The following is a 23,897-nucleotide window of genomic DNA, read 5'->3' as shown; positions in this document are numbered from 1 at the left end:
TGGTTTGGGTAAAAGTTATAGCGTTTACAAACTATGGTACAAAAATGTGAATTTCCGCTTTTTGAAGAAGCAGCTCTGACTTTCTGAGCACCTGTCATGTTTCCTGAGGTTCTACAATGCCCAGACAGTACAAACACCCCACAAATGACCCCATTTCGGAAAGTAGACACCCTAAGGTATTCGCTGATGGGCATAGTGAGTTCATAGAACTTTTTATTTTTTGTCACAAGTTAGTGGAAAATGATGATTTTTTTTTCTTACAAAGTCTCATACTCCACTAACTTGTGACAAAAAATAAAAAATTCTATGAACTCACTATGCCCATCAGCGAATACCTTGGGGTGTCTTCTTTCCAAAATGGGGTCACTTGTGGGGTAGTTATACTGCCCTGGCATTCTAGGGGCCCAAATGTGTGGTAAGTAGTTTGAAATCAAAATGTGTAAAAAATGACCGGTGAAATCCGAAAGGTGCTCTTTGGAATGTGGGCCCCTTTGCCCACCTAGGCTGCAAAAAAGTGCCACACATGTGGTATCGCTGTACTCAGGAGAAGTTGGGGAATGTGTTTTGGGGTGTCATTTTACATATACCCATGCTGGGTGAGATAAATATCTTGGTCAAATGCCAACTTTGTATAAAACAATGGGAAAAGTTGTCTTTTGCCAAGATATTTCTCTCACCCAGCATGGGTATATGTAAAGTGACACCCCAAAACACATTGCCCAACTTCTCCTGAGTACGGCGATACCAGATGTGTGACACTTTTTTGCAGCCTAGGTGGGCAAAGGGGCCCACATTCCAAAGAGCACCTTTCGGATTTCACCAGCCATTTTTTACAGATTTTGATTTCAAACCACTTTTCACGCATTCGGCCCCTAAAATGCCAGGGCAGTATAACTACCCCACAAGTGACCCCATTTTGGAAAGAAGACACCCCAAGGTATTTCGTGATGGGCATAGTGAGTTCATGGAAGTTTTTATTTTTTGTCACAAGTTAGTGGAATATGAGACTTTGTAAGGAAAAAAATAAATAAAAAATAAATCATCATTTTCTGCTAACTTGTGACAAAAAATATAAAATTCTAGGAACTCGCCATGCCCCTCACGGAATACCTTGGGGTGTCTTTTTTCTAAAATGGGGTCACCTGTGGGGTTGTGTGTTATGGGGCCCTAATGTGTGGTAAGTAGGTAAATGACCTGTGAAATCCTAAAGGTGCTCTTTGGAATGTGGGCCCCTTTGCCCACCTAGGCTGCAAAAAAGTGTCACACATGTGGTATCGCCGTATTCAGGAGAAGTTGGGCAATGTGTTTTGGGGTGTCTTTTTACATATACTCATGCTGGGTGAGAGAAATATCTCGGCAAAAGACAACTTTTCCCATTTTTTAATACAAAGTTGGCATTTGACCAAGATATTTATCTCACCCAGCATGGGTATATGTAAAATGACACCCCAAAACACATTGCCCAACTTCTCCTGAGTACGGCGATACCAGATGTGTGACACTTTTTTGCAGCCTAGATGCACAAAGGGGCCCACATTCCTTTTATGAGGGCATTTTTAGACATTTGGATCCCAGACTTCTTCTCACGCTTTAGGGCCCCTAAAATGCCAGGGCAGTATAAATACCCCACATGTGACCCCATTTTGGAAAGAAGACACCCCAAGGTATTCAATGAGGGGCATGGCGAGTTCATAGAATTTTTTTTTTTTTGGCACAATCTTTCATGGACTAAATATGCCCCTCACGGAATACCTGGGGGTGTCTTCTTTCCGAAATGGGGTCACATGTGGGGTATTTATACTGCCCTGGCATTCTAGGGGCCCTAAAGCGTGAGAAGAAGTCTGGAATCTAAATGTCTAAAAAATTTTACGCATTTGGATTCCGTGAGGGGTATGGTGAGTTCATGTGAGATTTAATTTTTTGACACAAGTTAGTGGAATATGAGACTTTGTAAGAAAAAAAATAAAAATTCCGCTAACTTGGGCCAAAAAAATGTCTGAATGGCGCCTTACAGAGGGGTGATCAATGACAGGGGGGTGATCAATGACAGGGGGGTGATCAGGGAGTCTATATGGGGTGATCACCCCCCTGTCATTGATCACCCCCCTATAAGGCTCCATTCAGATGTCCGTATGTGTTTTGCGGATCCGATCCATGTATCCGTGGATCCGTAAAAATCATACGGACATCTGAATGCAGCCTGACAGGGGGGGTGATCAATGACAGGGGGGTGATCATGGAGTCTATATGGGGTGATCACCCCCCCTGAAAGGCTCCAGGGAGACGCCTGTATGTGTTTTGCGGATCCGATCCATCTATCAGTGGATCCGTAAAAATCATGCGGACATCTGAATGCAGCCTTACAGGGGGGTGATCAATGACAGGGGGGTAATCAATGACAGGGGGGTGATCAGGGAGTCTATATGGGGTGATCACCACAGTCATTGATCACGCCCCTGTAAGGCTCCATTCAGACGTCCGTATGCGTTTTGCGGATCCGATCCATCTATCAGTGGATCCGTAAAAATCATGCGGACATCTGAATGGAGCTTTACAGGGGGGTGATCAATGACAGGGGGGTAATCAATGACAGGGGGGTGATCAGGGAGTCTATATGGGGTGATCACCACAGTCATTGATCACGCCCCTGTAAGGCTCCATTCAGACGTCCGTATGCGTTTTGCGGATTCGATCCATCTATCAGTGGATCCGTAAAAATCATGCGGACATCTGAATGGAGCTTTACAGGGGGGTGATCAATGACAGGGGGGTAATCAATGACAGGGGGGTGATCAGGGAGTCTATATAGGGTGATCACCACAGTCATTGATCACGCCCCTGTAAGGCTCCATTCAGACGTCCGTATGCGTTTTGCGGATCCGATCCATCTATCAGTGGATCCGTAAAAATCATGCGGACATCTGAATGGAGCTTTACAAGGGGGTAATCAATGACAGGGGGGTAATCAATGACAGGGGGGTGATCAGGAGGTCTATATGGGGTGATCAGGGGTGATCAAGTGTGATCAAGGGTGAATAAGGGGTTAATAAGTGACGGGGGGGGGTGTAGTGTAGTGGTGCTTGGTGCAACATATTACTGAGCTACCTGTGTCCTCTGGTGGTCGATCCAAACAAAGGGGACCACCAGAGGACCAGGTAGCAGGTATATTAGACGCTGTTATCAAAACAGCGTCTAATTTACCTGTTAGGGGTTAAAAAAATCACATCTCCAGCCTGCCAGCGAACGATCGCTGCTGGCAGGCTGGAGATCCACTCTCTTACCTTCCGTTCCTGTGAGCGCGCGCGCCTGTGTGCGCGCGTTCACAGGAAATCTCGGCCATCGCCAGATGACGCATATATGCGTGACTGTGCGCAGGGCTGCCACCTCCGGAACGCGAATCTGCGTTAGGCGGTCCGGAGGTGGTTAAGGAGGTTGTGGAAAAGTGGGTAGAGTAAGATGCTGCACTGAAAAGACCAAGGTCTGAAAGACCCAAGGACTTAGATTTATACCACTCAGTGTTCAATCAAGTGTGAACAAGAGGGGGGGGGGTACATTTGGCCTAATCAAGGGAGGACCAGATACAGGGGTGAAATAGTCAATGTAAACAAATACTCAATAAATCCAGCAGGGAAAGAGGCATTAATAGTTCAATGCAGACATACCAGGGGATGAGAAGGAAAGATGAGGGGTGTGGACAACATCAAACTCTGGAAAAGTTGGGTGCAGCACCAGTCCCAGTTCGAGGAACCACAGCTTGAGGGGTGTAGTTTCTAAAATGGGGTGATTTATGGGTGGTTTCTAATATGTAAGCCCCAGAAAGTGACTTCATAACTGAACTGGTCCTGAAAAAGTTTGGAAATTTTCTAAAAAATGTTAAGATTTGCTTCTAAACTTCTAAGCCTTCTAAAAACTCAAAAAAATAAAATGTCATTTTTAAAATGATCCAAACATGAAGTAGAAATTTTGGGTACATTTTGTATTTTTTTTAAATAAAAATGAAATATTTTGACTTAATTTTGCCACTGTCATGAAGTACAATATGTGACGAGAAAACAATCTCAGAATGGCCCGGATAAGTAAAAGTGTTTTAAAGTTATTACCCCATAAAGTGACACATGTCAGATTTGCAAAATTAGGATGCGTCCTGAAGGACAGGGCCAGTTTTAGACAAAATGTGGCCCTGGGCAAAATCAAAAGTGGGGCCCCAAATCTTGTAATAATGTGCTAAAAACACAGTCCGACACCCCCACCGATTAGCTGTTTGAGCAGATGGTGTGTGCTGTTCACTGTCCCATAGACATACAGCGGTGAGAGAAGGGAGACAGCATGTGCACTTAGCGCATGGCGTCTCCTCAAACAGCTGATCGGCAGGGGTGCCCTAGAATACCCTAATAGTAATAATATAACCATAATGCTCCCAGTGGCTCTAATGTTCCCCTGTAATGCCTCCCACTAGGTCCAATATAGAATGCTCCCCCCCATAGTGCCAGTATACATATAATGTTCCCCCGTAGTGCCAGTATATAATGCTCCTCCATTCCTCCCCAGTAGTGCCAGGTAAATATAATGACCTTCACCCCTTTCCTGGTGCCCCCAGCAGTGCGGACATTTAGTAAAAATTTAAAAACTCACCTCACTCCCATTCTCCCTGCCGCTGTCTGCGATGCAGACCACAGTTTTATCTGTGGCTTGTGTTGCTGCGTCCTGATGCATGCGGTCCCAATGACATCACTACTCCTGCTCTGGGTCTCACATGAATGAGTCATCATGCGAGACCCAGCGCAGGAGGTCGCGTTGATGTCATTGCAGCTTCTTGCGCTGTTCTAATGCCTCACAAGCTGGACGCCTAGCGGCCTGAGGCTTGCGAAGTTGGACGGCCATGAGTGCGCCACCCTTCATGGGTAGCGAAGTAGCGCCCTAGGCGGATTACTACCCTCGCCCATCCATCGTCCCGGCCCTAATTCAGAGCACATTACTGCAGGAGTTATAACAGGAGAGGACTATAACTCCCAGCATGGCTAAGCCATTATTATTTAATATCAAAGCACATTACAGGGGGACGTATAAGAGGATGGGACTACAACTCCCAGCAAGTCCAAGCCGTTATTATGTAATATCAGAGTACATTATAAGAGGAGGTATAAGAGGAGAGGACTAAAACTCCCAGCATATCCAGGGTGTTGTAATGTACCCTGATATTACATAATAATGGCCTCAACATGCTGAGAGTTGTAGTCCTTTTCTGTTATACCTCCTCTTGTAATGTACTCTGATATCACATAACAAGCTCGACATGCTGGGAGTTTTAGTCCTCTCCTCATACCTCATCTTGTAATGTACTCTGATATTAAATAACACAAGGTATAAGAGGAGAGGACTACAGCTCCCAGCATTTCCCTGGCACTTACATCGAATCCTTCACTTCTTCCCAAGCATCACTGGTCTTCTTCTTCATTACTTTACTGCACTGCTTAGCTCCGCCTTCTGTTCTGGTCACATGATGGTGAGGTCATTGCAGGTCCTTCATCCCCCTCTTCTCTGCTGAGCTCCACAATTGCCCAGTTTGCCCCCCCAACGCCGGCCCTGCTGAAGGGGTTAAGTGTAACTAAACACTTCTTTTACTTTTCATAATTCAATAGTACAGGTGAAAGTAGTGAACTCTGTAATATACACTCATTGCCAAAAAAATAAAGTACCAAGAAGGAGTTGTTTGAATTGAATGAAGCTTTCTCTGTGTAAATGTAATGATGATATATGGAAGTGATTATAATATTTAAATGAAAGGAGACGTTTATTAGGAAAAACTGCACAACTGAAAGGAGGCTCTAGGACCCTGTTGGGCGTCTCTAACCTGGATACAAGATGAGATACGGCCTCTAGCCTGGATACAAGATGAGATATGGCCTCTAGTCTGGGTACAAGATGAGATACGGCCTCTAGCCTGAATACAAGATGAGATATGGCCTCTAGTCTGGGTACAAGATGAGATACGGCCTCTAGCCTGAATACAAGATGAGATATGGCCTCTAGTCTGGATACAAGATGAGATATGTCCCCTAGCCTGGATAGAAGATGAGATATGTCCCCTAGCCTAGATACAAGATGAGATACGGCCTCTAGTCTGGATACAAGATGAGATACGGCCTCTAGTCTGGATACAAGATGAGATACGGCCTCTAGTCTGGATACAAGATGAGATACGGCCTCTAGCCTGAATACAAGATGAAATATGGCCTCTAACCTGGATACAAGATGAGATACGGCCTCTAACCTGGATACAAGATGAGATATGGCCTCTAGCCTGGATAGAAGATGAAATACGGCCTCTAGCCTGGATACAAGATGAAATACGGCCTCTAGTCTACACACAAGATGAGATATGGCCTCAAGCCTGGATACAAGATGAGATACAGTCTCTGGTCTGGATGCAAGATGAGATACGGCCTGAGTTGGGATATGGTTGGACATTAAGGCATAAAGGTTCTGTATGGTATCCTGTGGCTCATTTGCACACAGATGTTGCAGCTGGGCCTGCAGATCCTGCACACTCGTAGGTTGGTGAAGCTGGCATCCCAGCAGTTCCCACAAATATTTGGTTGACGATAAATCTGGTGACCGGGCAGCCAAGGAAGTGTTGTAATCTGGTGGAGACATTACAGGGAATCCCTTGCTGTGTGTCGGCGAGCATTATCCTACTGGAGGCCCTGCTATAGAGGAACGTCCAGCACACATCACTAAGTTGTTAGTGTTCCTCGTATGACTATTAGGGGTGACTGATGATGGCTCTGCAAATCATCCCACCAAGAGTTGGGGCAGTATGTCGCTCCACAGCAAAGGCAGGATTGAAGCGCTCACCACAAGGCCCCCATACTCAAACCCAACCATCCTTTGATCCCAAATGGAACCTGGATTCATCGCTAAAGACAATACAGTTCTAGTCTGTAAAAGTCCAGGTTTCTCATTCACAACACCACTACTAAAGAAGGTTGGCTGTGTCAATAACAGGACACGTAATGGGAGCCGTGACATCAACTTTCCTTCAGCTAAGTGCCTGAAAATGGTCCAGGCAGAGACAGGGGTGAAGGTGCCACTTGTGACTGGATGCTGGACAGTAAAACTGTGGTAGCTGCTCATGCTTATCACCGGATCAATCGATCCTTTCTACTGGTGGTCTGTCTGGGCAGCTTGTTTTACCATATGTGCGTACCCTCACTTAACCATTGTTCCCGACACCTCCTAACAGCTAGGACAGAATGGCCTACATGGCAGGTAATTCATTGAAACAACCATCCTGCTTTTCTCAATCCAGTGATGCGCCCCCTCTTAAAGTCAACTGGGCAAAATGTCTTTGAGTGTGTAGTAGAGGCTTGTCTAGCAGTCAACAATCTCTAACCAAGACGTACACTACCCAAAAGTCGCCTCTCAGAGACTTTTTACAGGGTAGTGGGGGAAACACTTATGTCCCCTTTTGGCAAGACCCACTGTCAGACCACACCTGTAATAATTTACATATCTGCCTGAGACATAACTGAATGCCGGAATTTGCAGCAAGCCGACATTTCTATCTGGATATGTTGTTTTTTTTGTCAATGAGTATATTTTATTATAGTGAGGTGCCTGTTTCTGCACTTATTTCCTTACCCCTGCCCATGCACTGATCACTGTCTTTTAATTGATTGATCAAATCCTTACAGAGAACTCCGTACTTGGGAGGGACAAATTTACAGCAGACAGAGGGGGGAGACACCAGGTGTGTGCACCTAGTAAGTAATTTATCTCTCCCAAGAACTGGATAATATTTCACCTAATAATCCACCTCTGGGGGGAGATAAGTCAATCACTAGTAGCAACAGTGGTGTTTTGTGATCTCCCTGACTACCCTCTGACTACCTCAGCAGCTCATTCTTCTGTTTCCACTCCATTCTCCATAGACTTTAATGGGCTTGTGTATGGGCTCCTGTGTACAGATTTGATCCGCCAACAGTGCAGGAGCAGGGGAGAGGGTAATAAGTACAGACATAGGCACTTCTCTTTAATAAACTAGAATACAGAATTCACTATTTTCACTTATACTATTGAACTATGAAAAATAAAAGTTTAGGTACTCTTTAATTTTAGCAACCAGTGCCAGGCAGCTGCTGCCAATGAGGCACATGACAAGAATATACAAATTATTATTCAAACCACACATGGAGTATTGTGTACTGGGCATCATTTCTTTGCCCAATTACTGGGACATATTTGAACTAAAGCAAAAGACAATATCCTAGAAAATTAGGGAATGGGAGCATGACGGTATAGAGAAAATGGTCAACTTGTGGTTCTTCAGTTTGTAAAAAATACGACTTAGGGTCCATTCACATGTCCGCAAATGGGTCCGCATCCATTCCGCAATATCGGGAACGGGTGCGGACCCATTCATTCTCAATGGGGCAGGAATGGATGCGGAGAGCACACTATGTGCTCTCCGCATCCGCATTTCTGGAGCGCGGCCCCGAACTTCCGGGCCAAAGCTCCGCAAAAAAATAGAACATGTCCTATTCTTGTCCGCAATTGCGGACAAGAATAGGCAGTTCTATGGGGGGTGCCGGCCGGGTGTATTGCGGATCCGCAATATACTACGGACGTGTGAATGGACCCTTAGGCATGGTCTAATTACAAAACACAAATATATGGATGGAGGATACAAAAGACTGTGTAAAAATATTTTTACACCTAGGCTTAAGACCATGTCTAGAGGGCATCAGTTTTCACCGAATTTATGGTTTGGATTATTAACCCTTTCAGGACCAGACCAATTTTAGTTTGTATTTTTTCCTCCCCGCCTTCGAAAGCCATACATTTTTTACTTTTCTTTTCACATAGCCATGTGATTAGGATCATTATGTACAGGACAAGTTGCACTTTCTAATGGCACCAATCAATATTCCATAAAATGTATTGGGAAGCTGGAAACAACATTCTAAATGGAGTGGAATTGGAAAAAACTGAATTCCGCTGTAGTTTTATGGGTCTTGTATTTATGGCATTCAGTGGGTGGTAAACATGATGTTACCTTTATTAAGAAGATGTGACAAATAGGTAGGGATAAGTGCAGCCCTATCTCCATCCACACCCCTATCCCTATCTACTTGCACGGTCCGTCCTAACCGACGGGGTACAACTGGGCGTCAGTCCCTAGCTTACGTACATGCAGGGCGCTAAAGAAAGGACAACAATAAACAAGACAGATCACAGAAGCAAGAGCTTCCCAGGCCGGTACAGAATAGCAATAGAAACAAGGGTCTGAGGACAAGGTTCAGGAGGTAACACAAGCACAAGGGGTATAATAACAACAAGAGTACTAGCCGAGGTCAAGAGCCAGGAGATCGCGCCAGTACCAGGGGTAACACCAGGTCAGAGTCAAGTACAAGCCGAGGTCAAACAGACCGAAGTCGCACACGCAGGATACGCTAGTAAGACCAATCACAGGCAACCTGTGGCCAGCAGGTTACCTGCTTAAATAGGTCCTCTTGATGGGTCACATGACGCGGCCAGCGTCACATGACCCATGACCAGCATCTCAGTACACCTGAGCGCCGACTCATTAACTTCGGCGCTCAGTTCCCTACCTGCTTGTTGTCTAGGAGATGGAGGATGCCTGCCGCACTGAGGAGACGTGTGCGCCTGGGTCCTCCCCCCCCCCCCGAGGCGCGGGCGCCTGCTGCGTCTTTGCTCTTCCTCATGAGCGGGATGTCGCCGGCTCCCCATTACAGAAGGTCAGTACAATTACAGCAATACCAAATTTACATAGTTTTTGTTGTGCTTTATTTAAAAAAAAATTAATGAATTCTGACCCCAATAACGTTTTACAGTAGTCCCTCGAGTTAATATTAATTGGTTCCAGGAAGACCATTGTAAGTTGAGTAATCGGTTCCAAAGCCCCAAAATGTCATCTAAGATAAGAGAAAATTAAGCAGATAACTAAGACAAATAAAACAAGTCCTTACATATAACAGTCAGGAACAGCTGCTAACTAGCAACTAATACAGTTATTTTGAGTCTAGTTTCAACTTACGATGGATCAGAAAAGACCATTGTATGTTGAAAACATTGTATCCTGAGGCCATTGTATCTTGAGGGATCACTGTATATTTTTTTTACAGAGCGGTGTACCGGGTCTTTTTTTCAGAGCTGCAGTTATTGCTGATACCATTTTTGAGTGTGTATGATTTTTTTTATCACTTTTCATTCACTTTTTTTGGGAGGCAAAGCTGGCGTTTTGATTTTTGTTGTTATGTTCTTGACTGATACATTTATATTTTGATAGTTCAGGCATTTTTGCACATGCTAATACCAATGATGCTTTTTTATTTTATTTTTTATTTATTTGTATTTGTAAAACGGAGAAAGAGGGATTTGAATTTTAAATTCTCTTGTTTTTTAATGTTTTAACAATATATTTTTTTTAACTTGATTTTTAGCCCCCTTAGGGGGACTTAAACATGCGATCATTAGATTGCTTATACCATAGACTACAATAGTTTACCATAGCAGTCTATTGTAAAATTGTTTTGTTTATTTTGAGTCCTGCAAAAGGCAGGACTCAATAGGAACTTTGCTTTGGCAGGCCTGGGAACCATTACAAGGCTCCAGGATTCCATAGCAACCAAACAGCTCCCTTGATCGAGGCTCAGGGGAGTCGTTCATTCACTGGGAGCAGCCCGCTCCCGTTAATTTATCCCTTAGCTGCCATGGTTACAATTGACCACGGCATCTGAGGGATTAGATGTTTGTGATCTAACACAGCAGACATGATCTGGCTATAGTGCCCACTCCTCGTTTAAAAACCCGCTTTCCACTGTGTATATATGGGGATCAGACAAGGTGTTAAATGTGTCTAAATATATGCTGTTGTTTTAGAAAGTGGTCATGTCCAAAACATGCCAAAACTGCTACACAAGAAGGCATAAAGTAGGCACAGACAAAAAGCTTGCACAAAAGTTGTCTAAAAGAAATTTGTGTGTAGCATGTGCCACATACACTTCATATATATTGCATAATCCATATAAAAATGAGCAGGTAAGTGCACCAAGGACAGGCCCAAGCCACTCTGTGCACCTACGTTATATAACATATACATCAAGTGAACAGAAAAGAAAAAAAAAATTATGGCTCTTGCAAGGCTGAGAACCAACAAAAATTTGTGAGAAGTTTTTTGGTCATAAAGGGGTTGAAGGTTGCAATTTAAGGTATCTTGTTTAAAACAATTCCCTCCGAATCATGTACCAAAATCTGATATATGAAATTTTAGTTTTTCCACCAATTCAGTCCAGTTATGCAACAAAGAAGCTTCTTGTCCTCCTTTAATCGTGGTTTATTATGGTTGCCTTTTTATTACCATTCAGAATCCATTTAATTATTGAAAAAGCTATAAATCAATAGCTCGTCCCTGTACATTCACACAAACCCGTCATATGGCCATTTTTAAAACCAACTGAAATCAATGGGGCTATCCACACGGGCATTTTTTGTTTTTATTTTTTTATTAAAAGGCCTCTTCATTCACCTCTATGGGACTGCCAGAGGTAGTTGAGTACAAATGCTTAGCTACAGTATCTCTGGCGGCCCCACAGAGCTGAATGTAGTAACATACATGTGGTACCCCTGCGTCGTTGAAATAGGGGAGAACGGACCTCTGTTCTCGTGGCTGGCAGAAGCCCCTGCAGTCGCGCCCTACCAATCAGACAACCATCCTGTGGATAAGGAATAAGTTGTCTTCATGGGACATCCCTTTAAATATCAGAGGTATTTACATAACATTTCTGTTTCTTTAGGTCTGGAAACATGGACCCAAACAATGGTTCAGTAGCAGATAATTTGCTAGAGGAGATGATGGAAATTACCGGTCAGAGCCTCATTACAATAAAGGTCGATGACCATTACAAATTCATCAAACAACTGGGAAAAGGAAAATATGGTCAAGTGACTCTGGTAATCCATCGTCAAAAAGGTAAAAAAGAAACAAATAACGTGAATATATTAAAAAGTGTTCAGTGAAATCATTCAGCGTAATTGTGTGTGTGTTATGGCTTAAACTGATCACTTCCCACTCTCGTGCCTGCTGGTGCCAGTTTACTTGACTTTGTGGTATTATGTTTGCAAAGAGGTATCTCCAAAGGAAAGAGAACCACCTCATTAGCGCCACCTTCTGGAAGTGGCTCCCTATGAGTCAAAGTCCAACTCGCTTTGAAACATCACAAGGGAAAATAATCAAGTCAGATATCCATCTGTAGACAGCTGTCTCGGGGTGTTTGTCCCTCACTAGACTTTGACTTATAGGGAGCTACTTCCAAAAGGTAGCACTAGCAAGATGGTTCTCTTTCTCTGGGAGATACCTCATTGAATATTATTTTCCCATGGAGCATTTCTGTAAAGTCTCCATACACAACTGCAAAAATTAGGTGAAAAAAAGTCTGTAAACAGTGACTCTAAAAAATTCCATGTTGGCCATACATGCTCTGATGTGATAACTTGTGATACTGTCCGGTATATATTGTTTAGCAGCCATTGGTAGACACGGCCATGGCACAACTATAGACAAAGTAATACTGCGGCCTAATCATATGGACAGTCACAAAACATTAGTAAGAGCCTGGCATTAACTTTCTCTACATGATAAATGCCATTTCCTGAAGGGAGACAACCCCTTTAACACGTTCGGCTTTGTTTTAATACAATGTAAAATGTGATCTATCAATATTATATCTTGACATTATTTGAATTTTTCTACTTTTAAGGAACACCTATGGCTTTAAAACTCCTCCCAAAGACTTTTACCAAGCGGCAAAACTTTCTGTATGAATACTGTGTGGCTCTCTGTCTTTCATCTCACCCAAACATCATTGGGATGTTCGGCATTGCATTTGAATCTTCTGATCACTATGGGTTCTTGTATGAAGTTGCTTTGCATCAGGATCTTATCTCCATTATAAAGCCAACAGTAAGTAAATGGATGTCAGTATCCTGATATAAAAAGTATTGCTGATATACTGTAGAGTATAGTCAGGATAGTACATGACCCAGGATTCAAAGAACACCAAAAGAAAATCCCTTTGTCATTCGCCGACCCGCCCCACCATACTAGTTACAGCACAGTGTATCAGCTGTACCCAGAATGTTACTTAGTAGGGGTGGAGACCTTCACAGCCAGAGGTGGGTGGTCATAGAGAACAAGGTGGTCAAGTGATAAAACGTGAATTTTATCAATGCTATATTAAGTCTAGTGTATTATACATACTGTAGATAAGATAATTCATATCCATTAATATCCATACGCATGATTGAAGTCAATGGGTCCGCAGGGAGATGCAGAGCACACATGGTCGGTGCCCACGTTTTGTGGATCTGTGGTTTGCGGTTTGCAAAATGAGCATAGCCATCGCACGGTCGTAATGCACTCCAAGATTGTCAGATTTTTGGAAATGTTTAGGATTTGAAGGCACACTCACTTTTGTACATGTTAAATCACTGTTTTCTAAGGTCTTACCTTTTTTGTGACTTTATTTTTGGTCTTTTTGATGATTTGGTGAAGATGTGTGTATGCAGTCATAAGCATCAGTGGCAAGAATAAACTCTATACATCTTAACTTTTGGTTGTGCCTAAGCCTCTGCTTTGAGAAGACGTTTCGCCCAAAAAAAAGAATTTGAAAAAAAAATATAGACTTGTTACAAAATTGCATCAAGGCACTCAAGCCTCTTCGAACAGCTCATTGTGGGGGTGCAAGGTGTTGGACCCCCACCTATCAGATACTGATGACCTATCCTGAGGATATATAAGGCATCTGGTCTCTGGTCCATATTATTTATAATGTCTGTATTCACTTTAGAGTGTGACAAATGCTCCAGGTTGAGGGCATGTCCTCTTTTAAATGGTATAAGTCCAATATATTTGGTATATCCCTTTTCCTGAATCTTCCTTCTTCTCCATTATGAAAAATTGTCAGGTATGCATATTTCTCTGTCAACATTATCAATTCATCTTTTTAAATCATATTAGTGAGGCATGTATAGATGTTCTATATACATAAATATGTGTTCTGCAACGCAGTATATACACTCACCTAAAGAATTATTAGGAACACCTGTTCTATTTCTCATTAATGCAATTATCTAGTCAACCAATCACATGGCAGATGCATCAATGCATTTACGGGGGTGCTCCTGGTCAAGACAATCTCCTGAACTCCAAACTGAATGTCAGAATGGGAAAGAAAGGTGATTTAAGCAATTTTGAGCGTGGCATAGTTGTTGGTGCCAGACGGGCCAGTCTGAGTATTTCACAATCTGCTCAGTTACTGGGATTTTCACGCACAACCATTTCTAGGGTTTACAAAGAATGGTGTGAAAAGGGAAAAACATCCAGTATGCGGCAGTCCTGTGGGCAAAAATGCCTTGTGGATGCTAGGCCAGAGGAGAATGCGCCGACTGACTCAAGCTGATAGAAGAGCAACGTTGACTGAAATAACCACTCGTTACAACCGAGGTATGCAGCAAAGCATTGGTGAAGCCACAACACGCACAACCTTGAGGCGGATGGGCTACAACAGCAGAAGACCCCACCAGGTACCACTCATCTCCACTACAAATAGGAAAAAGAGGCTACAATTTGCACGAGCTCACCAAAATTGGACTGTTGAAGACTGGAAAAATGTTGCCTGGTCTGATGAGTCTCGATTTCTGGTAGAGTCCGAATTTGGCGTAAACAGAATGAGAACATGTATCCATCCTCTGATGGCTACTTCCAGCAGGATAATGCACCATGTCACAAAGCAAATTGGTTTCTTGAACATGACAATGAGTTCACTGTACTAAAATTGCCCCACAGTCACCAGATCTCAACCCAATTGAGCATCTTTGGGATGTGGTGGAACGGGAGCTTCGTGCCCTGGATGTGCATCCCTCAAATCTCCATCAACTGCAAGATGCTATCCTATCAATATGGGCCAACATTTCTAAAGAATGTTATCAGCACCTTGTTGAATCAATGCCAAGTAGAATTAAGGCAGTTCTGAAGGCAAAAGGGGGTCCAACACCGTATTAGTATGGTGTTCCTAATAATTCTTTAGGTGAGTTTATATACATGATTGCGCCCGTTGGCCTCTTACCATTCCGCCCATAACTTCCGGCTAACAGCGGGTTCTGTTCGGCTCTGGTAAAGTAGCACAGAGTGCTTCTTCTTCCCTGCATCTAGTGGTGGTTACCACGCATGCGAATCACTTTGAGGTCGGAGCTAAGAAAGAGGGGGTGATTGAAACTTTTAATATTTAGTTGTTTTTTTTATTTTCTTTAAACTTTTTTTTTTACTTTTTACTTATTAAATATTAGCCCCCTTAGGGGGCTATAACCTGGGATCTTTTGAACCCTTGTCCTATTCACCCTAATAGAGATCTATTAGGGTTAATAGGATGCGTTAAAAATATACAGTTGCAAGAAAAAGTATGTGAACCCTTTGGAATGATATGGATTTCTGCACAAATTGGTCATAAAATGTGATCTGATCATCATCTAAGTCACAACAATAGACAATCACAGTCTGCTTAAACTAAGAATGAAATGTTACCATGTTTTTATTGAACACACCTGTAAACATTCACAGTGCAGGTGGAAAAACTATGTGAACCCCTAGACCAGTGGTCAGCAACCCGCGGCTCTGGAGCCGCATGCGGTTCTTTTGAACCTTTGCCGCGGCTCTGGCATGGGCATGAGCAGTGTGTGTGCGGCATGAGCAGTGTGTGTGCGGCGGCGGGGCAGGCACTGAGATGAGCGCTTCCATTGTGGAAGCGAATCGCTCATCTCCATAGTGATCTGTTTGCATCGCCGTCCTCAGGACAGCGATACAAACAGAAGGCTGTGCGGATGAGCAGGGCAGGGAGGTGTGTCCCTTTCCTGTTCCTCTGATAGGCTGCCGGCACTACTAGGCCGGCAGCCTATCAGAGGCCGTCGTAGGCGGCGCGATGACTTCATCGCGCCACCTGAGCCGTACAGCGCTGGAGTCGGGACACAGGCCGGAAGAGGCCTGCATAGCATCGCTCCAAAGAGGTAAGTATAAGTGTTAATTTTTTTTTTTTTTAACTGGCAGTCTGGCACATAATGGTATTATACTGGCACATCATTGGGGAATTTGGGGGGGCCCCTGGAATTACTGGCACATGATTGGGGGGGGGTCTGGTATTACTACTGGCACATGATTGGGGGGGGGGGTCTGGTATTACTACTGGCACATGATTGGGGGGGTCTGGTATTACTGGCACATGATTGGAGGGGGGTCTGGTATTACTGGCACATGATTGGAGGGGGGTTTGGTATTACTGACACATGATTGGAGGGGGGTTTGGTATTACTGGCACATGATTGGAGGGGGGTCTGGTATTACTGGCACATGATTGGGGGGTCTGGTATTACTGGCACATGATTGGAGGGGGTCTGGTATTACTGGCACATGATTGGAGGGGGGTTTGGTATTACTGGCACATGATTGGAGGGGGGTTTGGTATTACTGGCACATGATTGGAGGGGGGTCTGGTATTACTGGCACATGATTGGGGGGTCTGGTATTACTGGCACATGATTGGGGGTGGTCTGGTAAAGGTAAATTAAATATTTTAATTAGCTATTAATTTGCTAAAATATATTTTACATTGTTAAGTGAAAAAGTCCTTTTTTTCTTCAGATTGACAGCTGACTGCACGATCCTGTATATAGCATTAAGGTAAGAAACAATATATGCAGTGTTATATTTGTTTTAAATGTCACAATGGTTTTGCGGCTCCCAGTTTTTTTTTTCCTTCGGAAACGGGTCCAAGTGGCTCTTTATGTCTTAAAGGTTGCAGACCCCTGCCCTAGACTAATGACATCTCCAAGAGCTAATTGGAGTGAGGTGTCAGCCAACTGTAGTCCAATCAATGAGATGAGATTGGAGGTGTTGGTTACAGCTGCCCTGCCCTATAAAAAACACACACATGTTCTGGGTTTGCTTTTCACAAGAAGCATTGCCTGATGTGAATGATGCCTCGCACAAAAGAGCTCTCAGAAGACCTATGATTAAGAATTGTTGACTTGCATAAAGCTGGAAAGGGTTATAAAAGTATCTCCAAAAGCCTTGCTGTTCATCAGTCCACGGTAAGACAAATTATTTATAAATGGAGAAAGTTCAGCACTGCTGCTACCCTAGGAGTGTCCGTCCTGTAAAGATGACTGCAAGAGCACAGCGCAGACTGCTCAATGAGGTGAAGAAGAATCCTAGAGTGTCAGCTGAAGACTTCCAAAAGTCTCTGGCATATGCTAACATTCCTCTTAGCGAATCTACGATACGTAAAACACCAAACAAGAATGTATTTCATGGGATGATACCACAGAGGAAGCCACTGCTGTCCAAAAAAACATTGCTGCACGTTTACAGTTTGCACAAGAGCACCTGGATGTTCCACAGCAGTACTGGCAAATTATTCTGTGGACAGATGAAACCAAAGTTGAGTTGTTTGGAAGAAACACACAACACTATGTGTGAAGAAAAAGAGGCACAGCACACCATCAAAACCTCATCCCAACTGTGAAGTATGGTGGTGGGGGCATCACGGTTTGGGGCTGCTTTGCTGCGTCAGAGCCTGGACGGATTGCTATCATCGAAGGAAAAATTTATTCCCAAGTTTATCAAGACATTTTGCAGGAGAACTTAAGGCCATCTGTCCACCAGCTGAAGCTCAACAGAAGATGGGTGTTGCAACAGGACAACGGCCCAAAGCATAGAAGTAAATCAACAACAGAATGGCTTAAAAAGAAGAAAATGCGCCTTCTGGAGTGGCCCAGTCAGACTCCTGACCTCAACCCGATTGAGATGCTGTGGCATGACCGCAAGAAAGCGATTCACACCAGACATCCCAAGAATATTGCTGAGCTGAAACAGTTCTGTAAAGAGGAATGGTCAAGAATTACTCCTGACCGTTGTGCACGTCTGATCTGCAACTACAGGAAACGTTTGGTTGAAGTTATTGCTGCCAAAAGAGGTTCAACCAGTTATTAAATCCAAGGGTTCACATACTTTTTCCACCTGCACTGTGAATGTTTACATGGTGTGTTCAATAAAAACATGGTAACATTTAATTCTTTGTGTGTTATTAGTTTAAGCAGACTGTGATTGTTGTGACTTAGATGAAGATCAGATCACATTTTATGACCAATTTGTGCAGAAATTTATATCATTCCAAAGGGTTCACATATTTTTTCTTGCAACTGTATATTGCTGCTGTCACACACAATAGTCCTTAAAAGGACTTTTGGGTCTCTGAAAAGTTTTTTTGTATAAAAATCTTCCTATTACACTCCCTACACTGTCTGTACCTTCCTATGCACAGGTCTCCCTAAGACTGAGCAAATTAGCGCAGGTTGCACTACAAACATATATTGCTGCTGCTGTCACACACAATAGTCCTTAAAAGGACTTTTGGGTCTCTGAAAAGTTTTTTTGTATAAAAATCTTCCTATTACACTCCCTACACTGTCTGTACCTTCCTATGCACAGGTCTCCCTAAGACTGAGCAAATTAGCGCAGGTTGCACTACAAACATATATTGCTGCTGCTGTCACACACAATAGTCCTTACAAGGACTTTTGGGTCTCTGAAACGTTTTTGTACAAAAAAAATATTCAATTACACTCCCTACACTCTCTGTCCCTTCCTATGCTCAGCTCTCCCTGACTACAAATGAGCCGAACATGCGTCATCGGGTGCTATAAAGCACCCGATGACGCGTTTCCGGCCAGCCAATCACTGTAATGCCAGTAGCCAACATGGCTACTGACACTCTCCCTGCTGAGCTGTGCCTCGTGCACAGTTCAGCAGGGAGCTTACCATGGCAAGATGGCAACTTGTATTACTTCCAAATAAATGTATCTTCCTTGCAATCACTGATGACATAAGAAGAGGTTAGAAGTGCTGGCCAGCCAGATACAATTTTTGAAGTCTCTATATAACATACTCTGCATATAATAGGACTGATGTTTCTGTGTGAACAATAGTGTACACCAGATGCGTTTTGGAACTGGCTAGGTTCCCTCCTCTGTGGTTGTAATTCAGTAGATTTCACATTAATCAAAAATTGTATCTGGAGGTTGTAGTCCCCACACTTCTGCTGTGCGAATGCTTATACATCAATTAGTAACATAGTACATAAGGCCGAAAAAAGACATCTGTCCATCCAGTTCGGCCTGTCATCCTGCAAGTTGATCCAGAGGAAGGCAAAAAAAAAAACTGTGAGGTAGAAGCCAATTTTCCCCACTTATGGGGAATAAAAAATTCCTTCCCGACTCCAATCAGGCAATCAGAATAACTCCCTGGATCAACGACCCCTCTCTAGTAGCTATAGCCTGTAATATTATTACACTCCAGAAATACATCCAGGCCCCTCCTGAATTCCTTTATTGTACTCACCATCACCACCTCCTCAGGCAGAGAGTTCCATAGTCTCACTGCTCTTACCGTAAAGAATCCTCTTCTATGTTTGTGTACAAACCTTCTTTCCTCCAGACGCAGAGGATGTCCCCTCGTCACAGTCACAGTCCTGGGGATAAATAGATGATGGGAGAGATCTCTGTACTGACCCCTGATATATTTATACATAGTAATTAGATCACCCCTCAGTCGTCTTTTTTCTAAAGTGAATAGCCCTAATTTTGATAATCTTTTAGGGTACTGTAGTTGCCCCATTCCAGTTATTACTTTAGTTGCCCTCCTCTGGACCCTCTCCAGCTCTGCTATGTCTGCCTTGTTTACAGGAGCCCAGAACTGTACACAGTACTCCATGTGTGGTCTGACTATTGATTTGTAAAGTGGTAGGACTATGTTCTCATCACGGGCATCTATGCCCCTTCTGATGCAACCCATTATCTTATTGGCCTTGGCAGCAGCTGCCTGACACTGGTTTTTGCAGCTTAGTTTGCTGTTTATTAAAATTCCTAGATCCTTTTCCATGTCAGTGTTACTGAGTGTTTTATCATTTAGTATGTACGGGTGACTTGCATTATTCCTTCCCATGTGCATAACCTTACATTTGTCAGTGTTAAACCTCATCTGCCACTTATCTGCCCAAGCCTTCAGTCTATCCAGATCCCTCTGTAGTAGTATACTGTCCTCTTCAGTGTTAATTACTTTACACAGTTTAGTGTCATCTGCGAAAATTTATATTTTACTATGCAAGCCTTCGACAATTACTAGTTTAGGGCTTGATTGCTATTGTGTTTCTATCACATCTCTTAATGATTTTAACTGCATTTTAGAGCCCCTACTCAGTGTTATTCATTTCCCATGTCACTATCTATATTTTTTTTAAAAATACTCAAATCCTGCAGCTTTTGCTGGTCACTAAGCCTAATAATAGGCACCATTCTTGCTCTGTACAGATCAGGGAAAAGTTACGATGGCAAATATCACTTCTATATAGATAACACCGGATCCAGCATTCACATTAGGTGACATCACAGCTTATCTGCACCCTCCTGACCTCTGCACAGGTCACAGATCATGCCTAGAAGTCAATGGGTTGCCCTCCTATCCATTGTGTCTCTGGCCCATGGTGGCTGCTGTAAATTATATCTCTAAATGCTGTTAAGGCAACATGGCAGCCCCCATAATCAAGTTCGGGAAATAGAATAAAAAAAATCTGCAATTGGAAAATAAATACAGATTAGAAAAAATATATGTGTTGCTAACTGATTTTAACAGCAGAAAGAAATATAGGACCGCTTCCTTTAATTCTATGCACTTGCAATACTAGAGTTTGTCCTCTAGATGTCACCCGCTGACTTTTATGCTTTCATGTCATTTAGAGTATGTTCACAAGTGTCCGATTTGCATATTGTAAACCCAAGACATATTCTATACGAGATCTCAGGCTTGCACTCTGATTTCTGCCACAGATGTGCAGTGTGAAGTGCCGCCAACTCAGAGAAGGGTTAGACTAGAGATAAGTTAATCGATTCAACTCATCAAGCAGAGTTCTTCACCTGTGAGGGTCTGTCCCCGTGGCTGAAGATGCCTCAGCCAGCCCTGACAATATTGTGCTGCTTCTCCAAGTGGCGGCACAAGAGCAGCGACTGGGCAGGTGCCGCAACCCTACCTAGTTGCGGTGCAGGAACAGTCGCTGCTCTAGAAGCATAAGTAGAGCCTCTGAGTTTGCACTACTACTCAGAGCAACGGTGACTGGGCCCACACAATGGATGGCATCAGAGAAACCTCTGATACTGGCTGTTTACTCCTTAGATGCCACAGTAAATAGTGACCAAGGCATCTAAGCCAAAAGAAAAAAGTCTGGTACTGTGTTAGCCAATAGAAAACTAGTTTAGTGCTCTCATTAAGCGAAACAAAATAAGAGTATTGCAGGTTTGATACCTTTTAATGGCTAACAAAAATAAAAGTAATGATGTTACATAGCGAGCTTTCGAGACATCACCAGTCCCTTCATCAGGCGTACTACAAGAATATATGAAGAAACAGCAATATACCGTATTTTTCGCCCCATAAGACGCACCTTAGTTTTAGAAAAATATTTTTCCTTAGGTCTCAGATCAGGCTAGCAAGCAGACCCCCAATGTTAATCACAACTCATCTGACAGCCCCAATGTTAATAAGCCCCTTAATCAGCCCTCTTATCAGACCCCCAATGTTAATAAGACCCCAGATCAGACCCCCATGCCATATATGACCCCCCCATTAGCCCGCATGCCAGTTATGTGCCCCAGTGCCATTTATGACCCCCCAGTGACATTTATTATGCCCCCAGTATAAGCCCCAGAGCAAATAAAATTAAAAACCCACTTACCTCTCCTGCTCCTGGACCGCTTCCCGGTCCTCCGGTACTAATGAGCGCTTCCAAAATGGAAGCGCTTCATTAGTATTCGCCCCCATAAGACGCAGGGGGATTTTTCCTCTTATGGGGCGACAAATGCGGTATATACAATAAGAACAGAGACATGGGGGAATGAATGGACATTTGAAAAATAACAGAACAACATATCAAAGATCTTGAGAATGAGTCCTTAGTTATCTTACAGATAAGTTTTATGGTCTCTAAATTAGTGTCATCTCAGAGACCTGGTGCCCCGACTATGTCTATAGAAGACTCTTTAGATCTTGTAGCATGTCATAAATCCCGGGGATTTATTTGAATTTGTCCCCGGGATTTATGACACACACTACAATCTAAAGAGTCTTCTATAGACATAGTCGGGGCACCAGGTCTCTGAGATGACACTAATTTAGAGACCATAAAACTTTCACACCCCTTATCTGTAAGATAATTAAGGACTCATTCTCAAGATCTTTAAACGGTTGTTCTGTTATTTTTCAAATGTCCATTCATTCCCCCATGTCTCTGTTCTTATTGTATTTATATTGCTGTTTCTTCATATATTCTTGTAGTACGCCTGATGAAGGGACTGGTGATGTCTCGAAAGCTCGCTTTGTAACATCATTACTTCTACTTTTGTTAGCCATTAAAAGGTATCAAACCTGCAATACTCTTATTTTGTTTCTCTTAATGAGAGCACTAAACAAGGCATCCAAGGGTATGTTCAGACTGAGTTTTTTTGGCACGGGTTTCAGAGATGCACTGTAACCACCTCCCGTTGTTTTCAATGGGAGGCAGTACCGAAGTTGATGTGGCTGAGGATTTTCCCTGTACGGTTTAAGTAAGAAGGTGGTGACAGCCTCCCTTTAACATAGCCAGTGAAGAAACTGACCATGGCCATTTTTCTGAATTTTCACGTTAGCTTTCATTTCCTGTAATGTTTTACTTGTTTTTTTTTTTTAAACATAGTTTATTTATTATTACAGGAAGGTGTGCCGGAACCGGTTGCCAAATTATGCACCAATCAACTAGTCAGCGCGCTCGAGTACATTCATAGCAAAGGTCTGGTCTACAGAGATGTCAAGCCTGAAAACGTGCTTCTTTTTGGCCCTGACTGTCAAAGAATCAAACTAACAGACTTTGGCTTAACTCGCCCCAAGGGTACGATGCTTAAACTTGTTTCGGGGGTCATCCCCTACACTGCACCGGAATTGAGCAATACTCAGAATGGAGACGCGGTATCAATAGATTTCGCTCTTGATGCCTGGGCCTTTGGAGTGCTTCTCTTCTGTTTGCTGACAGGGTATTTCCCATGGGAACAAACTGTAGCATCTGACCCATTCTTTGAAGACTTTATCATATGGCAGGAAACTGGAAGCCATGAACATTTAGCTTGGCACTGGAAAAAATTGACATCCGAGGCGATGGATATGCTCAAGCAGTTATTGGCCTTAAATCCATGTAACAGGAGTCCTGTGAGCAAAGCCCTATGGTATTTAGACTATCCATGGAGGGCGGACACATGGAAATAAGCGGCCTACTTACACAGTCCCTCCTCCCTGTACATTTCATATTTAATTTACATTTATGCTATTCTGTAGTATTGTAATGCCATGTATTTAAGCAAGCAGTAAAGCGGTGTCTTCTAAAAGCATTGTTGATTTGTCTTTGAGCAATTTTTGCCTAATGTAATCGTTATTGGACTTGGGTACTAGATACACAACTCACTTTGGGACAAGCAGACTTGTCCTATTACAGCAATTACACCTAAAGCATACCAGTTTAAAAAAAAGTCTCTTTCCCTAAAGTCTCTTTCAGCCATATTATTCCCTGTTTAACTGCACAGCTTGATGCATTTCACTAAGAAGCAGTGGGTGTCTCCCTTCTGTTGAATCTGCCAGTACTGTATGCAGTGACCTCACTTCCCACTATGTTTGTTTTCTCAGAAAGCTGATAAGGAGGGACAGATTGCACTTACAGACACACTGGAGGTTCCTACAATCTTCAATAGCTGTG

General features: G+C 43.2%; 1 protein-coding gene across 8 annotated transcripts in view; it reads left to right on the top strand.

Moving 5' to 3' along the window:
• The window catches only part of SBK2 (SH3 domain binding kinase family member 2), a 108,369-nt gene extending 84,834 nt beyond the window's left edge, over positions 1-23,535 (top strand). For all 8 annotated transcript variants that reach the window (XM_040424204.1, XM_040424196.1, XM_040424219.1 and 5 more), the window contains 3 exons: positions 11,817-11,992; positions 12,780-12,982; positions 22,868-23,535. In XM_040424204.1, coding sequence (XP_040280138.1) covers positions 11,827-11,992; positions 12,780-12,982; positions 22,868-23,413 — 915 coding nt within the window. In that variant the 5' untranslated portion in view covers positions 11,817-11,826 and the 3' untranslated portion in view covers positions 23,414-23,535. The remainder of the gene's footprint in view (positions 1-11,816; positions 11,993-12,779; positions 12,983-22,867) is intronic.
• The last annotated feature ends 362 nt before the right edge of the window (positions 23,536-23,897 follow it).

The sequence above is a fragment of the Bufo bufo genome, chromosome 1 (assembly GCF_905171765.1).
Source record: "Bufo bufo chromosome 1, aBufBuf1.1, whole genome shotgun sequence".
NCBI classification, from domain to species: domain Eukaryota; kingdom Metazoa; phylum Chordata; class Amphibia; order Anura; family Bufonidae; genus Bufo; species Bufo bufo.
This window is presented reverse-complemented; position numbering and strand designations above follow the sequence as displayed.